General features: G+C 39.2%; 1 protein-coding gene across 1 annotated transcript in view; it reads right to left on the reverse strand.

The window, feature by feature from the left end:
- Positions 1-20,705, reverse strand: part of TINAG (tubulointerstitial nephritis antigen) — a 44,490-nt gene extending 23,785 nt beyond the window's left edge. The window contains exons 1-6 of the mRNA XM_049819404.1: positions 20,233-20,705; positions 15,910-15,973; positions 14,916-15,005; positions 13,402-13,516; positions 6,736-6,859; positions 4,386-4,536 (exon numbers count right to left, since the gene is read on the reverse strand). Of these exons, the coding sequence (XP_049675361.1) occupies positions 4,386-4,536; positions 6,736-6,859; positions 13,402-13,516; positions 14,916-15,005; positions 15,910-15,973; positions 20,233-20,602 (914 nt within the window). The 5' untranslated portion in view covers positions 20,603-20,705. The remainder of the gene's footprint in view (positions 1-4,385; positions 4,537-6,735; positions 6,860-13,401; positions 13,517-14,915; positions 15,006-15,909; positions 15,974-20,232) is intronic.
- Between the last annotated feature and the right edge of the window lie 669 nt (positions 20,706-21,374).

Raw genomic sequence — 21,374 nt, forward strand, 5'->3', positions numbered from 1 at the left:
AGAGACAGTGAGAGTTAAACAGCAATTCAGCTCCATTTATAGCAGATTTCACTGTTAATTGAGTGCTCAGTGATTCTGAAAAGTCAGGTCTCAGCACTGTCCAAACCTCATCGAGCTTTATGGAAGTCTTCCATTGACTTCAGTGGGGATAGTTTAGGCCAGCACTTGAATTTCCTGAAAATCTATCAAAAACCTGAGATAAGTACACTTCAGAAATCAGAAAACCAGAAGCTTTAAAACAGCATCGAACACCTGCTGTGAAAATTTACAAGCCCACACAGAAAATCAATGTGCTTTCTCCCTGTTGCAGGGTACGGAGATAATGAAAAAAATGATTGCAATATACTGACTCATAAAATAAAAGTCACCTGAAAATATGAGGAAGCAAGCACTATTTAACAGGGCTTATTCAAAAGACACTTCAGACTTTTATGCCATAAATTTCCATTTTTTTTTCATTGTCAAAGGTAAAAGGTTATGGATTATGGGGTTTCAGCTACAAAAAATATTCAGTTATCAGTCCAGTGAAGCAAAAACGTTAATTCTTTTCTTTTTTTGATACTATTTGCTCTTGGCCACTGTCAGAGACAAACTATTGGGCAAGACGGGCCCTTGCTCAGACCCAGCACAGCCATTCTTGTGTTCTTCCAGTATCTGTCCTAACAGATATTTGGATATTTTCCTTAAGGTGTTTATTTGTGTCTGGAACTGTTGGAAGAGGATTTGAAATATTATTTGAACTTGAGGAAAGAAAATCAGGATTTAGAAATGTTGTTTATAAAAATAGGTAAAATAGGTAAAAATAGAGGTATTTTCACATGTGGTACTTTGATGGCACATCAATGGTCGGGGATAAGAATAGGGAGCAGGCAAAGGTCTGTGAGAGTGCAGTGATGTTGTACATGTTGGAGCTGGCTCCACGGGGACAAGAAAGCTGGAGGAATGACTAAGAAAATAGCCTTGGACTGTGGAGATTTACTGGAGATCCAAACAGCCTCCAAAAATTTGTGATGGTTCTCATAACTGCCCTGCAGATTTTTTTACTCAGACAGTCAGCTGCAAGAGGCTGGTGAATACCATGAGGCATTTCAGGTGACTGAGCGATAATGCAAGTACTTAGGATGTTGGAGGCAAAAAATCAGTTCACAGCTGTGCTCTGGTGAGCTGAGGTGCCCTGTCTTTATGCTTCCAGGCTTACACCAGTCAGAAAGCCTGCTCTGCACACACTTTCATACTGGTACTCTGGTCGGTCAGGCAGCAACCTTCCCACGACTGCATTTACACCAGCACAAGCTCCTGTGTGGGTACAGCTAGGGTGATAACAAAACGCCTTATACAGCTTCAGCCTGCCTTGCTTTTCTTATGGAAATAAGCTAACTCTTGTATACTTAAACTGCCTCTGCAGAACAGGCTGCGTCACTAACCACACTGCTTCAGGTAAAAAAAATAAAATACAGATTTCTGGTATAGGAAGGATCTTATTATGATGGGCTCATGGTAGTTATGCCCATACAGGGATAACATTTAGAGGGAACAGAAGACTAGGAGGTTGTCCTATTGCTGCATTCTTTAGGACTTTTCCTCTAAATATAGCTTGCTCCAACTATTGTGGAGATAATACTCAGTAAAATGGATCTCCTACCTTATCTACACTGGCAATTCTTGTGTTCCTGTCCTTAACATGGTAGACAAGCAAACAGTCCGGTGAGAAAGAGTTGTATTTACTCCCTTAAGAACATAAGCCACCTTTTGAAAGGAGCCTGTTCTAGTTACAGAAAACTGTTGTGTAAAATGTTAAGCTGTAACTTCCATTTCTTCATGAATGAAGCCTTCTCTTTTACCCCCGTGAGATGCTGAGGGGCCTTTGCTGGGTGGAATCCATTACTGCCCACTGTAATCACTCACCTAAAGGGTCTCTCACTCAAAACCTAAATCAAAACTGATTTAGTGTTTAAACCCTGACGCGGAAAGACAGAGGAACACTCGATGTAAACTCTCCCCATAACAATACAAAATCCTTGTCCGATCAGAAATAGTTTGGTACACTTGAAGAAAGCAGAACGATCACTTTGTAAACCGTGTCCATGTGAATGGCAGCGCTTTGGTCTTCACCTGGATCCCCAGGCTGTCATGTCAGCTCTGATATCTGATGCATCACATCTGACATTCTTTTGCTCTTTCCACGGTTGGTTGGTTTGTTTGTCTGGTTTTTAACTAAAATTAAAAGTTGACAGACAGCACACCTGAGATCTCTCTGTCTGTCAGTATCAGGTATCAAAGTATCAGTATCAAAGACAGAGTAAAGGATGAGAGTGTATGAAAGTGAGAGAGGAAATAGATTTTGATATGGAACAGGAAGTACAAAAAACTTTCTGATAATGTGAGAAACGGCGGAATGTAATTATACAGCATATAAAATCTGGTTATTGCAAATTCGCCTGGAAGCCATTTCCAGGCACACGAAGTTCAAGGATTTGACTGGGAACAAGCTGCACAGATTTACCATGGCAAATTATGCCTCACCGTGATGAGATGAAAAGATGAGATGATCTGACCATGATGAAATGACTGGCTCCAGGGAGAATAAGGAAAGCAGTGGATATCATTTACCTTGACTTTAGCAATGTTTTCCACATGGTCTCCTGTGCTCTTCTGCTAGTTTATTGGACTAGATAAGTTGCTTACAAGGTCAGTGACTGAACTGGACTGGCATGCTGAAAGGTTGACAGATCAAAGTGACCAGTGTTTGTTTACTAGTGGCATTCCTCAGGAGTCAACAGAGTGGCAACACTGTTTTGCACGTCTATTAATAATCTGACAGTGGGACATAAGGCACCCTCAGTAAATTCGTGGAGGATGCCAAATCGGTGGGGAGCGGTTAGTATGCAGGACTGCCGTTCAGAGCAATGTTAACAGGCTAGAGAAATGAGCTGACAGAAACCTCATGAAGTTCAACAAAGGCAGAAGCCAAATCCTGCCTCTGAGCCAGAACTGTCCATGCAGCAGTAGTGGCAGGGCACTGCCCGTGTAGAAAGCAGTTTCACAGAGAAGGACCTGGGGTCTCGATGAGCAGAAAGTTGAATGTGGGCCAGCAGTGGACCCTCCCAGCAAACATGGACAATCAATACTGGGTTGTGTTAGCAAGAACATAGCCAAGACAGCGTGAAAAGTTACTATTCCCCTTAAATTGTCACTTGCGAGGTTACATCTGGAGTACTGTGTTCAGTTATGGGATCTCCAGTAAAGACACTGACAAACTGAGCGAGTCCAGTGGAAGGCACTTGGGAGGCTGAAGCGTATGATACACAAGGAGGGCCTGAGGCAGCTGGATTTGTTCAGCCCAGAGAAAAGGAGGCTAAAAGGGGATCTAATTACTGTCTTCAACTACATAAGGAGAGGTGATAGAGGAGACAGAACAAGACTCTTCTTGGAGATGCACAGTGAAAAGCTGAAAGGTACCCATCACAAGTTGTACCAAGGAAAATGCTGATCACATATAAGAAAAAAAATGTTTGACCACAAGAGTGGTCAAACAAAGAGACCTGCTGCAAGAAAGGTTGTGGAACCTCCATCCTTGGAGATACTAAAAATATGACCAGGGACATGGCCTGAGCAGCCTGATCTGATTTCAGAGTTAGTCATGCTTTGAGCAGAATGTTGGCCTAGGTGACCTCCAAAAGTCCATTCCAACCTAAATCATTCTGTGATTCTATAAATTATTATGTGTCATTTTAAAAAGCTTCTAGCTGTTCGTGTAGAGTTTGAGAGCTGTTAACTTTCCTTAGTCTGACCTGAAGGAAGGATGATCTAGGTATAGTCCTGGCGACAGTGGTGCACTCTGGCACAAGCTTGGGATGGGATGATTACAATTGGTTTTTAGAAAGACAATATTTGACCTTTTTGAATATGCAACTGACTGCTTACTCAATGTTGTTTAACATGAAAAGCCTGTATCCCAAGAACCACAGAAGGTTTGAGTCCACTTATGGTATTGGTTTTGACATAAAAAAATCCTTTCTTTTTTGTCTTACTATTAGGGAGGCTACCATTTTCCCCAGTTGTATTACAGCTAATGACAACATCTAGATTTAATGAGCCTTAAATGGGAGCTAGGTGGTTGCAGGGTTTTCTCACTGAGAGCCCTCATTCAGAATAGTTTTTGCTTATTTCTTTGTGAATGCTCCGTAGGTCCTGGGCTTCATGAAGGTGATTTAAAGGTGTAAATGAGAAAAATTGATAGTCTTGTTGAGGTAATACAGTTAATCTGACCTAGGACAGAGCTAAATGCCTCTTTTTTGAAAGGTCAGAAATAATCATTGTAACACAATCAACATTGTAACTGAAGTGACTGGTTCAAGTTAAAATAATCTAGGTAAAATATTTACCCATGTGTTTTCAGATATCTCCAAGCACCATCAATACTTCCACCATTACATCCATGTTGATTCCTGGTATCACAGGAGATCAAATTCTGAGCGGAAAGGTTGTCTGTGATCTGACCCTCAGAATGAATTGCTATTCTATCTGCCGCAACACCTGTTTTGAAATAAATTTTCCATTATCAAAAACAAATAATTACTCACAATTTCACACTGGTTATTGTGAAAGAGGGACTGAAATACAACCTCTGTATTTTCTGCCTGTGCAGATATCTTTACAAAACAATACAGATATAATCTGAACAGGCTTTCAAGACACAGGATTGTGAAACTGCAAAGCATCATGAGCAACTTTGCTGTAATACTATAAATCCATAGACTTACTGGTTATCATAAATTCCCACACATCTAAACATCAGGTGAGGCATTTACAGAATTTAGTCTGATACTATTTACCATGTTTGTAAGTGCATATTCATCTCTGGTTGACTTCAGCAGAAGATGCAAATACTCCCCCACCTCTCTACAGCTGAATCTCCAAATCTCCTTTCTTTTCTACATTTCCTTCCTTAATTTGAGAAAAAAAAAGAAAAGCAAAAATGAATAGTCCTATGAAGAAGAAAATTCAAGACTGAAGGTATTGGTTTTACTAGAAAGAGTATTTGGAAATGCTCATATTAATGTGTAAATGTGGGATTCATTGGACCTCCTTCCCTAATCACACAAAATTCTTCTTCTGAGATAGACACCTTTGATGTCTGAACCCCGTCAGTCATAATTCTAAGTACTAATATATTTATGCACTGATTTAAAAGCAGACTAGGTTAACCAAGTTGTAGGTGAAATTAAGCCACTTCCGCTTTCTTTAACGGGTGACGAAGAAACAATTATTAAGCCCCAATCCCAGTCATTACCTGTGCTTAAATTATATATTTTTTTTTTATTGTTAGCCCTTCATTTTTGAACCTGAAAATAAAAAAAACCCTATCCCTTGAAACCTAAAGCCCCATCAAAATCAACACTAACTTCAGTGAACTTCGGACAAGACTTCAGAAGAGTGAATCTGCTGATGGCAGCTGACAATGACTGTGTTTTGTGCTTTTTGTGAGGTGTCGCATGATAATGAATTTATTTTCATAGGTGTAAAAGCTTTTTACTGAAGAGTTTTGGAATACTTACAGGAATAATAAGAAAAAATGATACAGCAGTGCTTGTCTATTCATTGAGCAACAATTAAACTTACAAAGAAGGATTGAAAAATCAGATTGAAAATGTTAGATGCACTTAAACAACATGGGAAGACATAATATTTAACTTTGAAAATAACTGTGTGAATTAAAATCAAAAGATTCGCTTATGAAAGGGAACATTTAGACTGAATATCTGAAAAGTCCCTCGGTGAGCTCTGTTCATCTCTGCAGTAATCTGTCAGGAGAGCTGTTAGAAGCTCTCTTGGTTTTCTCTTTTAAAACTACACTGGACAAGACATATTGGTAACAGTGTGTGCAGTCTGACTTTGGCAGGGAGCTGGGATTAACTGACCTAAATGCTCCTTTCCTTCTCTTACTGCCATGATTTAAAGAAGCAGTTGCAGAAACTTGTACCCGTGAGGACCCACTGGCTGGATCAAGTCATAAAGATTGATTGCATAACTTTTTCCTCTATCTTTATCTATCCCAATATGTACTGAGATTTATTGCAGCATAATAGGAATGAACATAACTGATGGCTGTAACTTCTTTGGAGAAAGTGACACAAACACTTGTGTCCGTTTTTCATAAAACCAGAGCTTGTAGCACGAGGTTGAATTGCATTACTGACATTTCTTTGCTTACAGAATTTGAAAATAGTTTCTTCCACAAATATCTGAGCAATTTCAGGGTTTTCTTCTCATAAAATTATTGAAAACATTATACTTAATTTGCTTGAATAGCAAGGGTTGGACAATGGCAAATGCACAAATGAATAGATGCTTATAAAAAAAATGAAGCCTACCTTTTTTAAGCTTTCAAGTCAAGCATGTTGTTGTGCAAGCAAGGGATGCAGATTTTTTAGAAGTTACTCTACCAGTTACAATAAAGTGCATTAGTGAATTCATTTTCTACTTTCTGCCACCAAGAAATCTCCCTATGTTACACAAACTTATGAAAAGCAATCAAAGCTCTACAGCTTAGATTGACTTTTTAAGACTTTGGGACAACTTAGAGGGAAAGCTATAGCAATTTTAAACGTTCCTATTTGCTGATAAAAAAGTGAACAGCAAACTGAAATTGCTTCATTACTAATCACTACAGATTTTTGTCATGCATCTAACATCAATGATATTTTTAAAAGGAGAAAAAAAAAAGAATATTACTTGCGGTTGAAAAAGCCCAGGATGCTCCACAGTTTCGTTGATCCAGAGGATCATGAATCCACTCAGGCCATGCATAAGTGGCTGCAAAAAATGCAGGAAATTTTTCTTCTGGAAGTGAGTTTCCCTAAAACAAAATGTAGGAGATCTGTATATGTTTCAATTCCTAATTTTGTTTTAAATTTTACCCTCATTTTATTTTTAAAATTCTTAATTTTTAAATTGAGGAAACCTAAAGCATTGGCACCCGTGGCTTCCCGAGCATCCCTGTGTGGTTACCCTGTGGGTGGGTGCTGTGGACCCCCCGAGAGCAGGGGGGTTCTAGCACACCACTAGCTGAGCTGGAGAGCTGAACACCACGACTGCCAACCTGAACAACCTGTCCAGTTTCTCTCTGATTTTTATCTCAAACAACAGTTTCCTATGAAACATGTGAATTATGACCCAGCTGGCATTTTTTGAAAGAAAAGCCTCCTGCTACAAATAGCAATGAAGTTAGGTACCTGTTACTCTATTCTCCTTGACACATGGCTGTAGGTAGGAAATTGTAGTTACCATGGGGGAGGCATCAGTACAGTGTATCACCGATTTGTCTTTTCACAGTTTTTTCAATCTCCAGCACTTAACTCTCATTCCAGAGTGAAAATCAGTGATTTTTCCTTCAGCTTTGTAATCTGATGTTGAGTTGATGAGAATTTATGGTCTGCTCACTAAAGCCATTTGGACAGCCATTTCTGGCATCTTCATCTCTCAGCCTTAATTCATGTCCACCAAGCTTTGCACAAACATCCACATATGCAAGAACCATCTGGTACAACTGCTAGTCATCTGCTCTGTGTTCAACATATCAAAACTATTGACCCCTTTTTTTTTTTACTGTTGAACTTTATGGAATGATTGCTTATGCTGCACAGGGAAATAGGAATGGCCACGAAGAATTGCAATATCAGTCCAACAAGTCTATCAGTTTGTCTCAAACAATTGTTGATAACATGTGTTCCAGAGGGAAATACAACATACAAAAGTTGATAATCTGTTCCTAAGCAAAACATTCCCTGATGCTTCATTCTTATAAGCAGGCTCATACCCTGAAGCACAATGGCTTCTATCTTGTTCAAATTCCTTTATTTCACTTTGATTTACTTAGTCTTCTAATTCTGGGTGTCCTGGCTGCACCATTTTTCTAAATTGCTTACGTGAATTATAAGACTACATACCTTTTCCTAAGATGATTTAAATATTTGAGGCCAGCTCTTTCAAACTATTTCAGGACTCTTTGGGGAACCAAACTTTACCACTTTGGCTGTATCCAGATCACTTTGTTGCATACGTTGGGAAACAGTGGTGCTTCCATCCGGCTTGTACACCTGGATTTCCCACAGAAAACCCACAGCTGAAAAGTGGGTAAAGAAAAAAAAAGCTCACACCTCAGTCTGTATCTGACATTAGATTGGGATACAGCCCCAACAGACAGATTGATACAGTCTGTGCATATGCCCAGACTCAGTAACTCTCAAGTGCTTCTAGGTTCACTATGTCAGATGCAGGCTGTGAGTCCCAAATACCATTAAAGGATACTGCAAGCTGTTAAGTCACTGAAGTGCTTTTGAAAGTTTTACTTCCGCCCATAACAAGCCAGTAATCTTTTAAATCTTGCTAAAATATTAATCTCAATATTTTGATTAATCACTTTCAAAAGTCTGCTTATTCAAAAGCTTGTTAGATACTTGGGACTTGCAACCTCAAACGACACACAGAAAGCAACAGCTAATTTAAAGAATATCTTGCTAAATTATCATCATGTTCTTTATTAATGAGCTAGCACAAGCACAAGATTCACTTTGAAGACAAATCATACAGGCGAAATCCCAGACAAATAGTGTTTCTTTTACAGGATAAGACTGCTCATTATCAACCAGTAAACAAGAAAATCTGGCAAAGGTTGTTTAGCCCACTTATATGGGCAATGACCACTTATAATGCTACAAATGAGGCAGTTGAGAAAAGCAAAATTCTAAATAGATCTTCGGTGTGAGACAATGTGTTACTTTATGTATTCCTAAACTACTGCCAATGTATTTAATAGCCTCATATTGTAAATCCCAGAGCAAATCCCTCATTAACCCTCAGCCTTGTCATTTAGAAATGTGGGATTGACCTGTAGCCAGAAACATTAGCTTTTTGTCTGAGAAATTGCTACCCTGATATTGAGAAGCACTGCTGTTCTGTGACAAATAGTAAGTCCAGACAGTTGTTTCTCAACATATGCTCCACAGACCAGCATCAGACAGCACAACGCAATCAGTAAAATGACTGGCGAACTATTTTTAAACCTTCATATGTCTTGTCTGCAGTGAAGCTAGCAGTCTGGCCAAAGCAAGAAGGTAAGTGGATATAAAAGAATACTCGTACTTCAGCTATGACTTCTTTGGAAAAACTAGATGGCCCATCAGAGAAAAAAAGCTGAAGATTACTGAATTTGCAAATGTGGAAATAGTTTTTCTGAGGGAAAGCAATATTTTTTTTAATGTAGGAAAAAGGTTCTGGACATCACTTGCTTTGTGAAGACAAAATAGGCATGCATGGGCTTCAGTTTGCAAGAGGGAGATCTACAACTGTTGAGCTTTTTTACTATGAAAAGTCATATATCAGAGGAACAGCTGGTCTACCTTGTATACCTTCACATTGTCTTTATGAGTTCTTTGATACTTAATCCAAAATGGTGCCTTATTACTAAACTATGTATTCCATTTTCTTGTAAAATGGCACTTAGGTGAGCACCTTGTTGCCAGCAGGTGCCGACGCCACCATGGCAATGTACCTCTTGCCAGAACATGTACCGACAGAATACCACCACACGTGCATCACCATGTGTCTTAAAGGCGCGGCATTTATTTTGGTGCTACGGAGAACTTCAAGAATGATTGCACTATTTCCTGCAGTGAGTAACACTTTCAAAATGTCTCCTCAGATAACACATCTGACACTATTGGGAGCTTCAGCTTTGTCAGGCATCACAACAGTTTTAGCGGTGTATTTAGCTGTCAGTCTATGTTCAGGTCTAGCCATACTCTGCGGCAGACAATCCTCAGTTCAGACTTAGTTCTTGTTCTGTGTCATTGTCTTTTAGGTATTCTAATGTGCCATCATGTTAAACTACCCTTCCAGACATAAGCATCACCTTATTGAGCAGGTACAGTCTTTTATTAATAGCAGAGTTTTAAAAGCTCTATGAGCAACTTCAAGAAGTTTGTGTTTCCCCTGAGATGAAATGTAGCTCTGTCACACCATTTAATTTGAAGTGACGTTATGAAGCCATATTTGTAGTTGCGTATGTCAGTCAAAGAAACAACTAAAAAGCCTCTACTCCACAACCAAACTTTTCAACGCTGCTGAGAACTAAGACTGCTGTAGATGTAAACTGGTTAACACAGAAGGGCTTTACATTTTTATTATTTTTTTTTCCATGCCATTGTGTAAGGAGTCCCTTATACACAAAAATGCTTTTCTCAAGCAACCCCAAAAGACAGTAGAAAATAATCAGAACATCACACCCTTGGGTACCAGAAACTGTCACTTATTGCCTAAATAGTAGACCAGTAGCACCCTGAAGAAAAGGTTTTATTTAAAGTAAAAAAAAAAAAAAAAAGTTGTATTTAATGAATGGGTAGCTATGGTTTTCTTCCTACATTAGCAAAGCTACCAGATTTTAATCAGGTCAGCACAAGATAGAGACAAAAACTCCTGAACAGTAATTGTAGCATTTTTGTCAACTAAATATATGACTTTGGGCAAATGACTTGCAGTTTTCTCACTTGCAAAATGGGAAAGGCAGTAATAATCCCAGAGAATGCATGACTATTTGATTAGTGCCAATTTATCTACAGTAAGTAACTAGTAGCCTGGCTTGCAGGTGAATTAGTCTCAAAAAAGCCACTTAAAGGTCAAGCTATTAAGCTTTGGAGAATGTCTCTGAAAAATATTAAAAACTCATTATTTCTAAATTTCATCATTCATATCTTTTTACTCTCTTCTGAGCTGTCACCTAGTTACAAGTGAAGCTTAATGAAAACACTGTCATGAAAACTCACCTGGTTTTTATCACTTAGGACTTCGTAAATGTGTTAGTATGCTTCACAAAATATCAGTGACTGAAAATTATTCATGAAAGTCGAAGCAGGGGCAAATGTCTCTCAAAATCTGGTAAGATACTTATCTTAAAAAGTTCCTGGAAGTTAACTGCATGACTACTGTTGGTTTGCCAGTTGGAAGAATCTGTCGATGTAACCCTGGTGAGCCCAATCCAGGATATGAAATTGCTGGATCATGCAGTGATGGTAGATATGGAACTGGCTATGAGTGAAGAAAACCAATTTTTTTTTATGTTTTTGTGAAGTATTAAAATGTGGCTGATGATAGGAAATTTCCCAAGGCAGAACAAGGACACTAAAGAGATTATGTTCTTCTAGAAAACTATAGAAGGGGACAGAATCAGGGAGATTTGGAGCTTCTCAGGAAGCTTCAGAGAAAAATATTTTTACATCAAGACTGGCTAAGACAGAAACCACAAGGGGTAAGAGCAAGAAAGTTCTAATAATTCTGAAGAGAAACCATAGGTAGGAGATGGGCTCATGTACAATTCAAAGCAATTTTCTGCAAGCTCAAAGAATTCTCTAGAAGGGGAGAAAGTCATACAGAGATTATTATTTTCTATTTTTAGCTTTTGTAAGGAGAGAGAAAGATTTCTTAGAATCCTGCCCAAAGCTTGTGCTTCCAGCAACATGTAAGACTTCCTGGGGCCTAAATGCATGAATGTGCAAAGCTACATTTCTGGGTAAGAATGCATTGAAGCTCCTCAGGTGTCAAGCAGAGCCAAAGGCAGTTCGGTTGTAGCTCACAGATTTCATAAAAAGATGGCAGATAAGGAAAATATGCCTGAGAAATGTATCAGTGGAACAAAGGCCGTAAGTAGTGTAGCAGTCAAAAGAAGCTACAGGAAGCTTAATAACAATGATTCAATAGGCTGGACATAATGCAGAACCACTGAGTGACCAGCTACCCCAAACTCTATGGAAAAGAGGAAATATTGTAAAGAATTTCTTGTAACCTTCCCTTTCTTGTTTTCCTAGGTGGGGTTTGTCTCAGCTAGCTAGATACCTAGTAATGTAGACATCAGTCTCTGAACTAGGTGTATGATACCCACTTTTTGCTTCTGCTATATATCACACTGTATTCCTCAAGGAAAAAGCCAACAACAACAACAAATTCACCCCAACTCTCTTGAGCTTCAATGCAGTTCACTGGTAATTTGTGGCAGATACCTACTAAATATTGCACAAAACTCTTTTATGTCACTGTCTTATTTTGACTTGCCATCTTCAACTGAAATGGATCCTTCTTTGGCTGCGAAGAGTAGTCTAGCAAATAATACAACACAAAACTCCAAAGCTGAATTTCTGTCAACTTATTGTTTTACCAACCCTCTCTAGTGTAATTTTGAGGAAGCTGTCCAACCTGGGCCACCGCTCAATGCCTTGCCACGCTGGTGCAGGGAGCTGACTTTGCGTGGGACAAAGAACCAGTCTGCGTTAAGCACAAAGGTCAGGATTGTTAAAATTGTTACAGAGGCACATGGCACTCCCCCTCTTTCCCAAATTTCCTGTCAAGTGGTAGCTCTGCACTGCTATCCCCACAAGGCCTTCGGAGATACAGAAACCCTCCTGCCATACACAAATACAACAAGCATCAACAATTGACTTCAAATAGATAATCAAATGGCATGACTTGCCTGAAGTATATAGAAGCCAAGATAAAAACCAGTTATATTTCATGTCATTTGCAATCCTAGGATCTCTCTACTTATTCTTGCAATTTTTCTAATTTCGCTATGGTAAGGTAGTTAGTTTTTTCAGCCTATGATTTCCATAATTTTGGGTCTTCTAAGAAAGAAGCTAAGTAACTGATCCAAAGCATTGGAAAATCTACTCTGGGTTCAATAACTATGCATTTCTTCTTTAATTGCTTAATCTACCTACGTAACCTAAAGTATATTTGCCTTGCTGCAGAACTAATTTGAGCATAAATGTATGATAAGAAATTTAATTTAGCTGCCTTGAAAATGGCCATGGCCAAGAGGTTTAGAAAGCTGATAGTAGAGAACCATCTCATTTTCCCATGCTTCCCATGATTTTTCCTTCCATTTGGCCAAAACCCCAGCCTCCTACTGTGTCTTTATATTACTTTATCTTATGGGCTTTCAGAGCTTCTTTCAAAGATTGTTGTTTAGTTTCAGCTGTTAGCCTTAATGTACTATGCCCAGATTAATTTTTTTTTTTAATGGTTACAGCTATGTGTGCAATGATTAGCAAATGGAGAGGATGGTATGGAACCATCCTGAAGAAGCAAAGATTTCAAACACCAGTGATCTACAATGATAAGTCAATATTGGTGCACAGCTTCCCAATGGTTAGCATTTGCTTTTGCTCCTCCTTGTTTGATTTCCATCAGTAGGACCACACACTCTATGGCTTGGAGAGCTATTCTGGGAGCTCTTCTCAACATGGAAGCATTTAGTGTTAAATCCCTGAATCATAATCTTATGATTGTCCACAATTATTTTTCCATGTGATAAAGCTATTTAAAAAATTAACAATTATACATGACACTTACTGGAGCTTCTCTCATATTCAGCAAGGAATTAGATGGAGGGAAGGTGCCCAGGCGCTTTTTGAAACCTTCTTCCACTGTCATTCCCCAGAACTGACTGTAGTTGTCAGCTTTCCATCTTCCTCACAGACATAAAACAAACAAACAAACCACTCATATTAATACCTTGCTCCTTTGTAAGAGCACCGGCAACAATAACATCCAGAAAGAAATCTTTCAAATTACATTTCAAAACCTTGTATTTGATAGGCATGAGAAAATATTTAGCATGGGCTCTTCCACTACAAATGAGTGTAGGATGGAGCAACACAGCAGTATATGAAAAGTGCTGATTGGAGGTCAGCATCATGTCTGCCTGCAGGAGATGAGCATGCAATGCTTCAGAAAAGTACTGGAAAACAAGATGTTCAGTCATAATTGCTGCTGTGCTGAAGTTATGCTCAGATTATGCTTCAGATGCCCACAGAGAACTAACAGCTTCATGTAATGAGTGATACTGCCTTCAAGCTCTGGTGCAGCAGCAGTAAGACACTGTTGAACCCAGCAGAAAGCCCAGCTGATACCTTCCTGAGTTTTATACCAACAGCCAGGTTGAGAGGAAGGGCTCCCAATGGCTCTTTAATTATTCCCTCCCTACTCTCAGGTAGACTAGACTCAGATTGTAGCATTAACCCTGCAAACTGTATGCAGGACAGAAAAAAAAGCATCTGCAGAAGTTGAGTCACATCTCAGGCGGGCTTAACCACCCTGTGGTAAACCTTACTGCTTACCGTCGACAAGACAGAGGTGAAGGGCTCCAGGTGCCTAACTTAATTGTTTATCCCAACTCAGTTGGTTTGAATGTCTCCCGAGAAGTAAAAAATGTTTCAGCACTGAGTCACAGCTTGAAATCTGGGCGGGCTTCACTGGTGAATTTAGCACCTCAGCTTCTAGGGACTCAACCCCCGTATCTCTGTCCCTAAATGACCAGCAGGCTCCCAAGGCACCGCCCCAGTACTCCGGTGTCCCTAATCCTGCTGCGCTACCTGGAGGGAATTGGAACTGGTAGCAAGAAAAACACCGAGCTCCACAAAGTTCTGATATCTTGGTCCCCATTTGGCCCATCCTCTCCTCTTCCAATGCTACCTAGAGCTCTGTTATGTGGAACAATGCTCTTGAGGGATGAGAAAAAAAGACTTTAAATATCTAGCCCAAGGAATAAATAAAGTGAAGAATAAGAGATGATCCAAATAGTGTTTCATGAGCAAAAAATTGTTCTAAATTTGGAGACTGTTTTAGATAGATGTTTACAATGTCAACTCTTACCAGCAAGAAACTTTCGATATCTTTCAATTTAAAACCCTATAATCTGCCAGACATTTAGGAAAATTTCACAGGTGTACATTTACTGTCAAATTGCTGTAATGTAATTGGGGAAGGAAGGGGTGGGGAGGACTGCATTAACTTGTAATTTGCACATACATACAATGAGCAATACAGTGGTTTACAACAAAACCTTAAAATAAAAGTGTTCTCACCCATAATCTCCAGAATTGATGTACTGAATTAAGTCTTGGCGAACAAGGCATACTTCTTTTGAACACTTCCAGAGACTTTGGAAGCATTTGCTGAAAGGGCAAGAATATTATTGAGCAGAAAATGAATTGTCAAAGGGAAAATATGCACCTGAACAGCAGAAGGAAGATGGAGGGAAAAAAGCATAAGCAATATAAACGTCACATAGTATTTATGAAAACACAATGCTACTTCTCACTACTTCACTACCTAATGAATCCTAACTGGAACAAAGTGGGAAGGTTTACAGCTTGTGGGAAAGGTTGTATTTGAAAAATTTTGCTTCCACCTTTGTGAGACCAAACCATGGAAGCAAGGCAATGGCCTGTAAATGAGATGTTTTGAGGAAGTTTCACTCTGGAAACCCAGAAAGGAGCCACTTGGCCGTAAATATCTTGCTCCTAGGACCCTGGGCTAAAGTCAGGGCAGTGAGGGTCCCAGCCCGGTTTGGGTGCTGCCGGAGACCCCCAGGCTGCCCTGGGGCTGCGGGTACAGGGCTGGTTTTTGGAGCAGCAAAACAGGGAGATGGCTTACCTGAAATAATGTAAGATCTCCTCATTCATGCCAAAGAAACAGAGGAAGACGTTCTAAAATAATCCCCCAAACTTTAATGATATTTGTTTTGCCTGCACTCAGGTCAATGCCAAGGTCTGGGCTGAAACCATTTCGACTCAGGTCAGAGCCAGCAGATTGTCTGAGCAGGAACAGAATTAGGCCAGTGAGGAGGAGATTTTTATACTCTCATTTTCCTATCTCGGTTAGAAAGCCCATTGACCTCTTGCCATTCTTCTAAATTGGCTATAATCTAATTCTACAATACCTTAACACAGCACTACTCTTCTAGCTTTTTTGATTTGATTACATGTTTAATATGAATTTAAAGATGCTCACTACCTTAATTCCTATTTCATGACATAAGCTAAATAAAATTCAGTTTGCTGTTCTCTGAAACATTACCAGGAATTGCAGTTGTCTTTAATTATTGTTCCTTCTCCGTAATATCGGCCATCTTTATAACAACCTGCCAACATAACATATAGATGTGTGAAAAAAATAACCATTTTTTAAGTGAATTAACTCAAAACTCTTGCTACTACTGAATTAATTGGTTGTGTGTGGTATGCATAAATTATTTAGTTGAAAATCAGCAATGTCTATTTCCAGTTTCTTCCAAGTAATAAAGGTAGTTTGATGTATTTTAATTTTTTACCAGGTATATTATCATTCATAGTAAATAAAATCAGCAACAGATTCAAAACACCCGTGGAAAAATTATTATCTTACATGTAAAGAAATATAATGCTTCAAATGAAGTTATTTTCCAGTTAAAAAAAAAATACGTTTCTAATAAAAATAATTTTCTAATTGGCAATTAAAATAGAAACAAGTTTTTCCAGTTATAGACTTTAAAAAACTAATAACTATTCCAAACCTACTCTAACATATTCTTTTTCTTTACCAGTTTCATTCCTCTTTGAAAAAGAGACAGATCAATTATGTTTCAAGGCAAATGGATGTTTCATATATTCTCCAAAACCCAGTATAAAACCTAAATTGATTGAGTGTATTTTCCAAACAAATACATGCCTCCTAATTTTTTTTTTTCTTTGATAACACATTCCTGAGGAAAGACTTGATGCATGTTTTAAGGTCTTCCACATAAACTGTTTTTTCAGTGCACTTGATTGTCAAAGCTTCAGTAAAAGAAAGATCCAGAATGCCTGTGCAGGGCGCTGGATCAAGTCTGTAACAAACATCGTACGTTTACCGCATGGGGCTTTGTTTTCCACCCTGTTCTCACTGTTCCTCCACTGGGGACCCTATAGGGCGGGATCATGTTCCTTCCCCTACTGAAAGGGTTTCGAGCCAGAACCCCCAAGTTCTTTCTTCTCCACGTTCAAGCAGCTTAGACCATGTTTCGTATTAATCGAGTGTTGACTCGCATTTTTCCCCCCACGAGGAAGGCCATCCCCTTCTCATGGCAAGGGCTGGAGTTTGTTTGCCCAGACATACACACGTATGCCTCGGCTGCTAATTTCATACTGAAGTGCAGAGGTAGACTCGAGCTGATGAATGAATTACAAGTGCCTGTCTTTCCCTGTTAGTCCTACAGCAGGGTACGTTAGCTAGCGCAGACGTAGGTGAGATATATGTCACCTCAGCGGTCTGAGGCCCAATGTCTCCGCTCTCATGCAGCTTCTGCTAAGATCCGAGATATTTTTCAGAGAGTACCCAAAGCAAATTACTTAAGTGTCGCAGTTTGTCACGGTTTGCCACAAAGTCAGCATCAGACAGTAGCTGGAAGGAGGCACCAAGCGAGATATTTCAGAGGTATCAAGGGAAGGAAATACTGATGCAGCATCGAAGAGACAGGACAGAGCCTCGCTGAAGCTCCGCTGGCAGGCCTCGCCGCCCAGGCCTGAGAAAAAATGCAAACCCGGGCAAGTACAGAAGCAGCTTTCTAATAATATATGCTTAGGGAATTGAAGATTCAAACCATACGGTTCCTTTAGTCTAGCCAAATTAAAACTTAGAGGGCCAGGAGGGCCAGGTGGCATCAGTGGCAAAGAGCAGATATATCTAAGCTAAAAGACACTGTCTGCATGAGAACACAGCAAGATTGTCTGGCCCTGAATATATTAGGTTGGAATATGAATATATTAAGTGGAAAATTAATGAATTTGAAGCTGCAGCCTGATGAATTTACGAGTAGGATTATATGATGTGAAAATCATGATTGGAAGGAAGAGTATTTAAAAAACAAGGACTTCCCTCCAAGTCAAGCGTTCCTATACCCCCACAGCTCTGAAGTCATTTGCCCCCAGTATTGATAGAATTACTTCTGTCAGTGAAATGTCTCCAGGTTTACTCAATTGTAGGCCAGATCCTGACTGTAAGTGTCAAAGCAATTAGCAAACTCTCTGGATGTCACTTTTATACCACCAGGGTGAGATCTACTGTGTTGACTCTGACAGGGCTTTTTGTACCATCAGAGTAATTGGAACAAAAAGATAAAATAATTAACGAATATAATCAATAAATAAAAATCTAACAGTTATTCTAATAACAAAAATTAAAATTAAAATACTAAAATATCCAGAGCTTCTATTAGTTACCTAAGGCAGGAATGTGCACAGTTTCTTCTGAAACTACACAGGAAAGCCATCAAAACATACTGAATGCTGGGTTCATAAAGGTAAAGTCAAAGCAGTTCCACATACTTAAATCAAGACTGGCCTTCAGCATGGTGCACCCCCATGGAAGAAGCCCCAGTGTAGCTTACTGCTGCCGTGCACCAAGTCAGTGAATACATGGGAATCCAGAAATAAAGCACTGAGTAGTTTTATTGCTGCTCACTCCAGTTCATGTAAAGCACTTCAGTTTATTGGTTTATTTAAAGAAATATGACTCAGGAAGCACTGAGAGCAAAACCACAGGCAACCAAAAGATCAAAATCTTCCAGGTGAAAAGTACTTTGGCGTACGTAGTCTTCTAGTGTTTAAATAATTCTTACCCAAATGCAGAAGTGTAGTCTCAGTTACTAAAAGTCAGCTAATATACTTATGTCATTTCTAAAAATGTTTCATAGTTTGATCAATCTTCAGACATTCAGTCCTTTTTGTTTCTCCGTTTTCTCCTGATTACCTTCTCTCTTTCCTGTTCCTCAGAGACATTCCAGTTCTGTGAAGTTCCTTTAGAGGTTTGGGGTTTTTTTCCTGCTGTATTTTGGCTGGTTTATTATTCTCCTTTCACCCTTTAAATTACTTACATAACAAATATCCAATAAGCAGATTTTAAAAAGCTGCAAACTTTCCATCAAGGAAGCAATTTAAGGATCAGAAAAACAGGATCTTCTTCTGAGATGAGATATAAAACAAAGATATAAGCTCACCTAAGGGATAAATAAAGGTGCTTGAATAGAGTAAACCTCTGGCAGGTACGTACAGTCCAGGAGTTACAAAAAACACATACAAAAAAATTTGACTAAGAAAGGCAGTAAAAATATTACCCCTCACCTATTCCCTTATCTAAACCTTCTGTTACACTTTTACCTTTTAGAGGTAGACCTACGGCAGGGCCCACATGGCAAACTGCTGCAGGTTTTGTAGGGATTCTTTTCCAAGAAACAATTTGCCAGACCAGACCTGCAGGCTGTCAACTCTGGAGCAGAAATGCTGCTAAATGTTTATGTGGAGCTTAGGACAACAACCCTCTGATCTGTTGGAAATAATATGTACTACTGAACCAAATACATATGAAACAAATGTCTTTACATAAACATAGAACATTTGTTTAGATTATTAGAAACGCTTTGGAAAATCTTATTTGTTTTACAGCATTTCTGTCACTTCCATTTATCAGATTTTGGCAGCATGCCTGGCTTAAGAGCACAGCCTCCTGAAGAGCTTGTGGTCGGAGGGGCTGGAATGCAAGCAGCAGGGTTATTGCAAAAAAACAGTTAATTTTAAAAAGTCGTGGTAGGATTTTTGTTGATTTTAGGCTTTTGAAAGTTTGGTATGGTCTCCTCATTTTCAGCCAGATTTGGTCTACCAATAGTAAGAAGCTACAGAGTCTTAAAATCCACAATTCTAAACTTTTCTCACCAGCAGGGATTTGGCCTCTGCAGGAACCAAGGGAAGACCAACTGTCTGTAGATAGGTTTTTTGCAATCTTAAGTTCTAAAAAAAATACACTGAGTTTAGAGTAGCCCTGGAGGAAATTCCACTTCAAACTAACCAGTAAGAAACTAAAATATGCCAGAAATCTTTGTCCTAACCACAACCCTTCACCTAGTCCTGCACCTGAGCTGTCACAGGAAAAATAGTGTCCCACAGGAAAGCTATGCTGGATCAAAACCGTTGCAAAATACCTCAGAACAGTATCATTCAGGATAACCCTCAGTTTTCTTGATGATTTATTTGTACTGATGGATACAAAAATTCAAATCTTGCTGTTCATCTCATGTTAATCTGTGAAGCTCTATTGAAATTGTGGAGATTACACTATTTTTGACCCCATGAGGTTATCTCTGAGAAGTTTCAGGTAAAACAGAGATTCTGTCCAACAGAAATACGATCTAACCAAGGCTAAAAATATGCCCCTGGAGACAAAGGCATAACAACAAACGTAATTCTTACTCCAGTTTCATACTCAGTGTCTTTGTCCACTATGTTTTCAGTCACATTTTTAGGATGTATAGACTCTAAAGATTAATCAGTCATTTTATTTCCAAGTATATTTTACCCTGATGCACTAACTGAGCATTTTCTCTATACCTACCCGATGTTGGAGGTGGCCAGGGCTCATCTGACCTGGTGGGCTCAACAGGGTGGTCACAGACATCCCAGTAGTCGGCACAACAGTCTACAGGGCCAGGAGAACCTGAGGCACAGAACTGGTCACAGTAACATATAGCTGCTTTGGAGACGATGTTAAAGCTGCAGGCATCATCTCTTCCTGTGCAACAGCCTCGTACCCTGCAGGACCTTCCCTGATACAGACTCCTTTTTATCCTGTTCCACTTTGCAGAACCACCATCTTCAACAGAGTAAAGTCCTCGGGGGAAATTTCTTCTAGAATCAAGCTGCTTTGCCATCCAAACTTCACTTGCGATGCAATATAAGAGCAATATCTGACTTTTGAGCCACATTCTTCTGCCTCAAGCAGCCTTTTTTGAGGCTCTCTGTGCTTCACTTTATCAGTAAATGTTCATTTACTGTAGATGTAATACCTTCAGTTAGTATTCAGAAAGAAATCTGAACAGAAGGCTGCAGAGTACAGTTTTCTAGGAAAACTCTGTATGCGTTAATTATTAGTCAGACATGTTGTAAACTGATTTATTTGCCCAAGATACAGAGACACTCAGAACAGAGCCATGACTGTGCAGTCATCATTATGAAACGCTGGGTGCATTCTTTGGCAAGTGAGAAAGTTTATAGTAAGGGTTTCAGAATATGCAGAATATACATGGTCCAATGTTTTAGTTCTATACTTTTAACTTCTAAAATCAAAACAATGTGAGGAATGAGTACATGATGTTGAAGGAAGTTCTCTTTCTTTCGGGCTTCATTTACCTGTAAGGAATATGTTCTCCATATGATTGGAAATTATGTAACACTTGAATTGCATGTCATCTACATTTTCCTTTCTGATACGCAGGGCTACATCACTGCAGTAAATTTATCCTGCATCCTCCTTTTCAGTCTTGTTTCTAGTGATCTAGCTTAGCTTTATATGTTTCATTTTGCACTGTTTTACTGTGGGCAAATTCTGAAAAAGTCAGGTGATATTCAGTATAAACTATTACCCAAAGATATTCTTTTAAGGTTTGCATTTCTTTAGTCAAAATGAGCTTGGCAATCCTTGCAAATGGTGTAATAAATACCCAATGATGAGTGCTTATTCCTATTTAAAAAGGAAAT

Source organism: Accipiter gentilis, chromosome 16, assembly GCF_929443795.1.
Source record: "Accipiter gentilis chromosome 16, bAccGen1.1, whole genome shotgun sequence".
Classification (NCBI taxonomy): Eukaryota; Metazoa; Chordata; class Aves; order Accipitriformes; family Accipitridae; genus Astur; species Astur gentilis.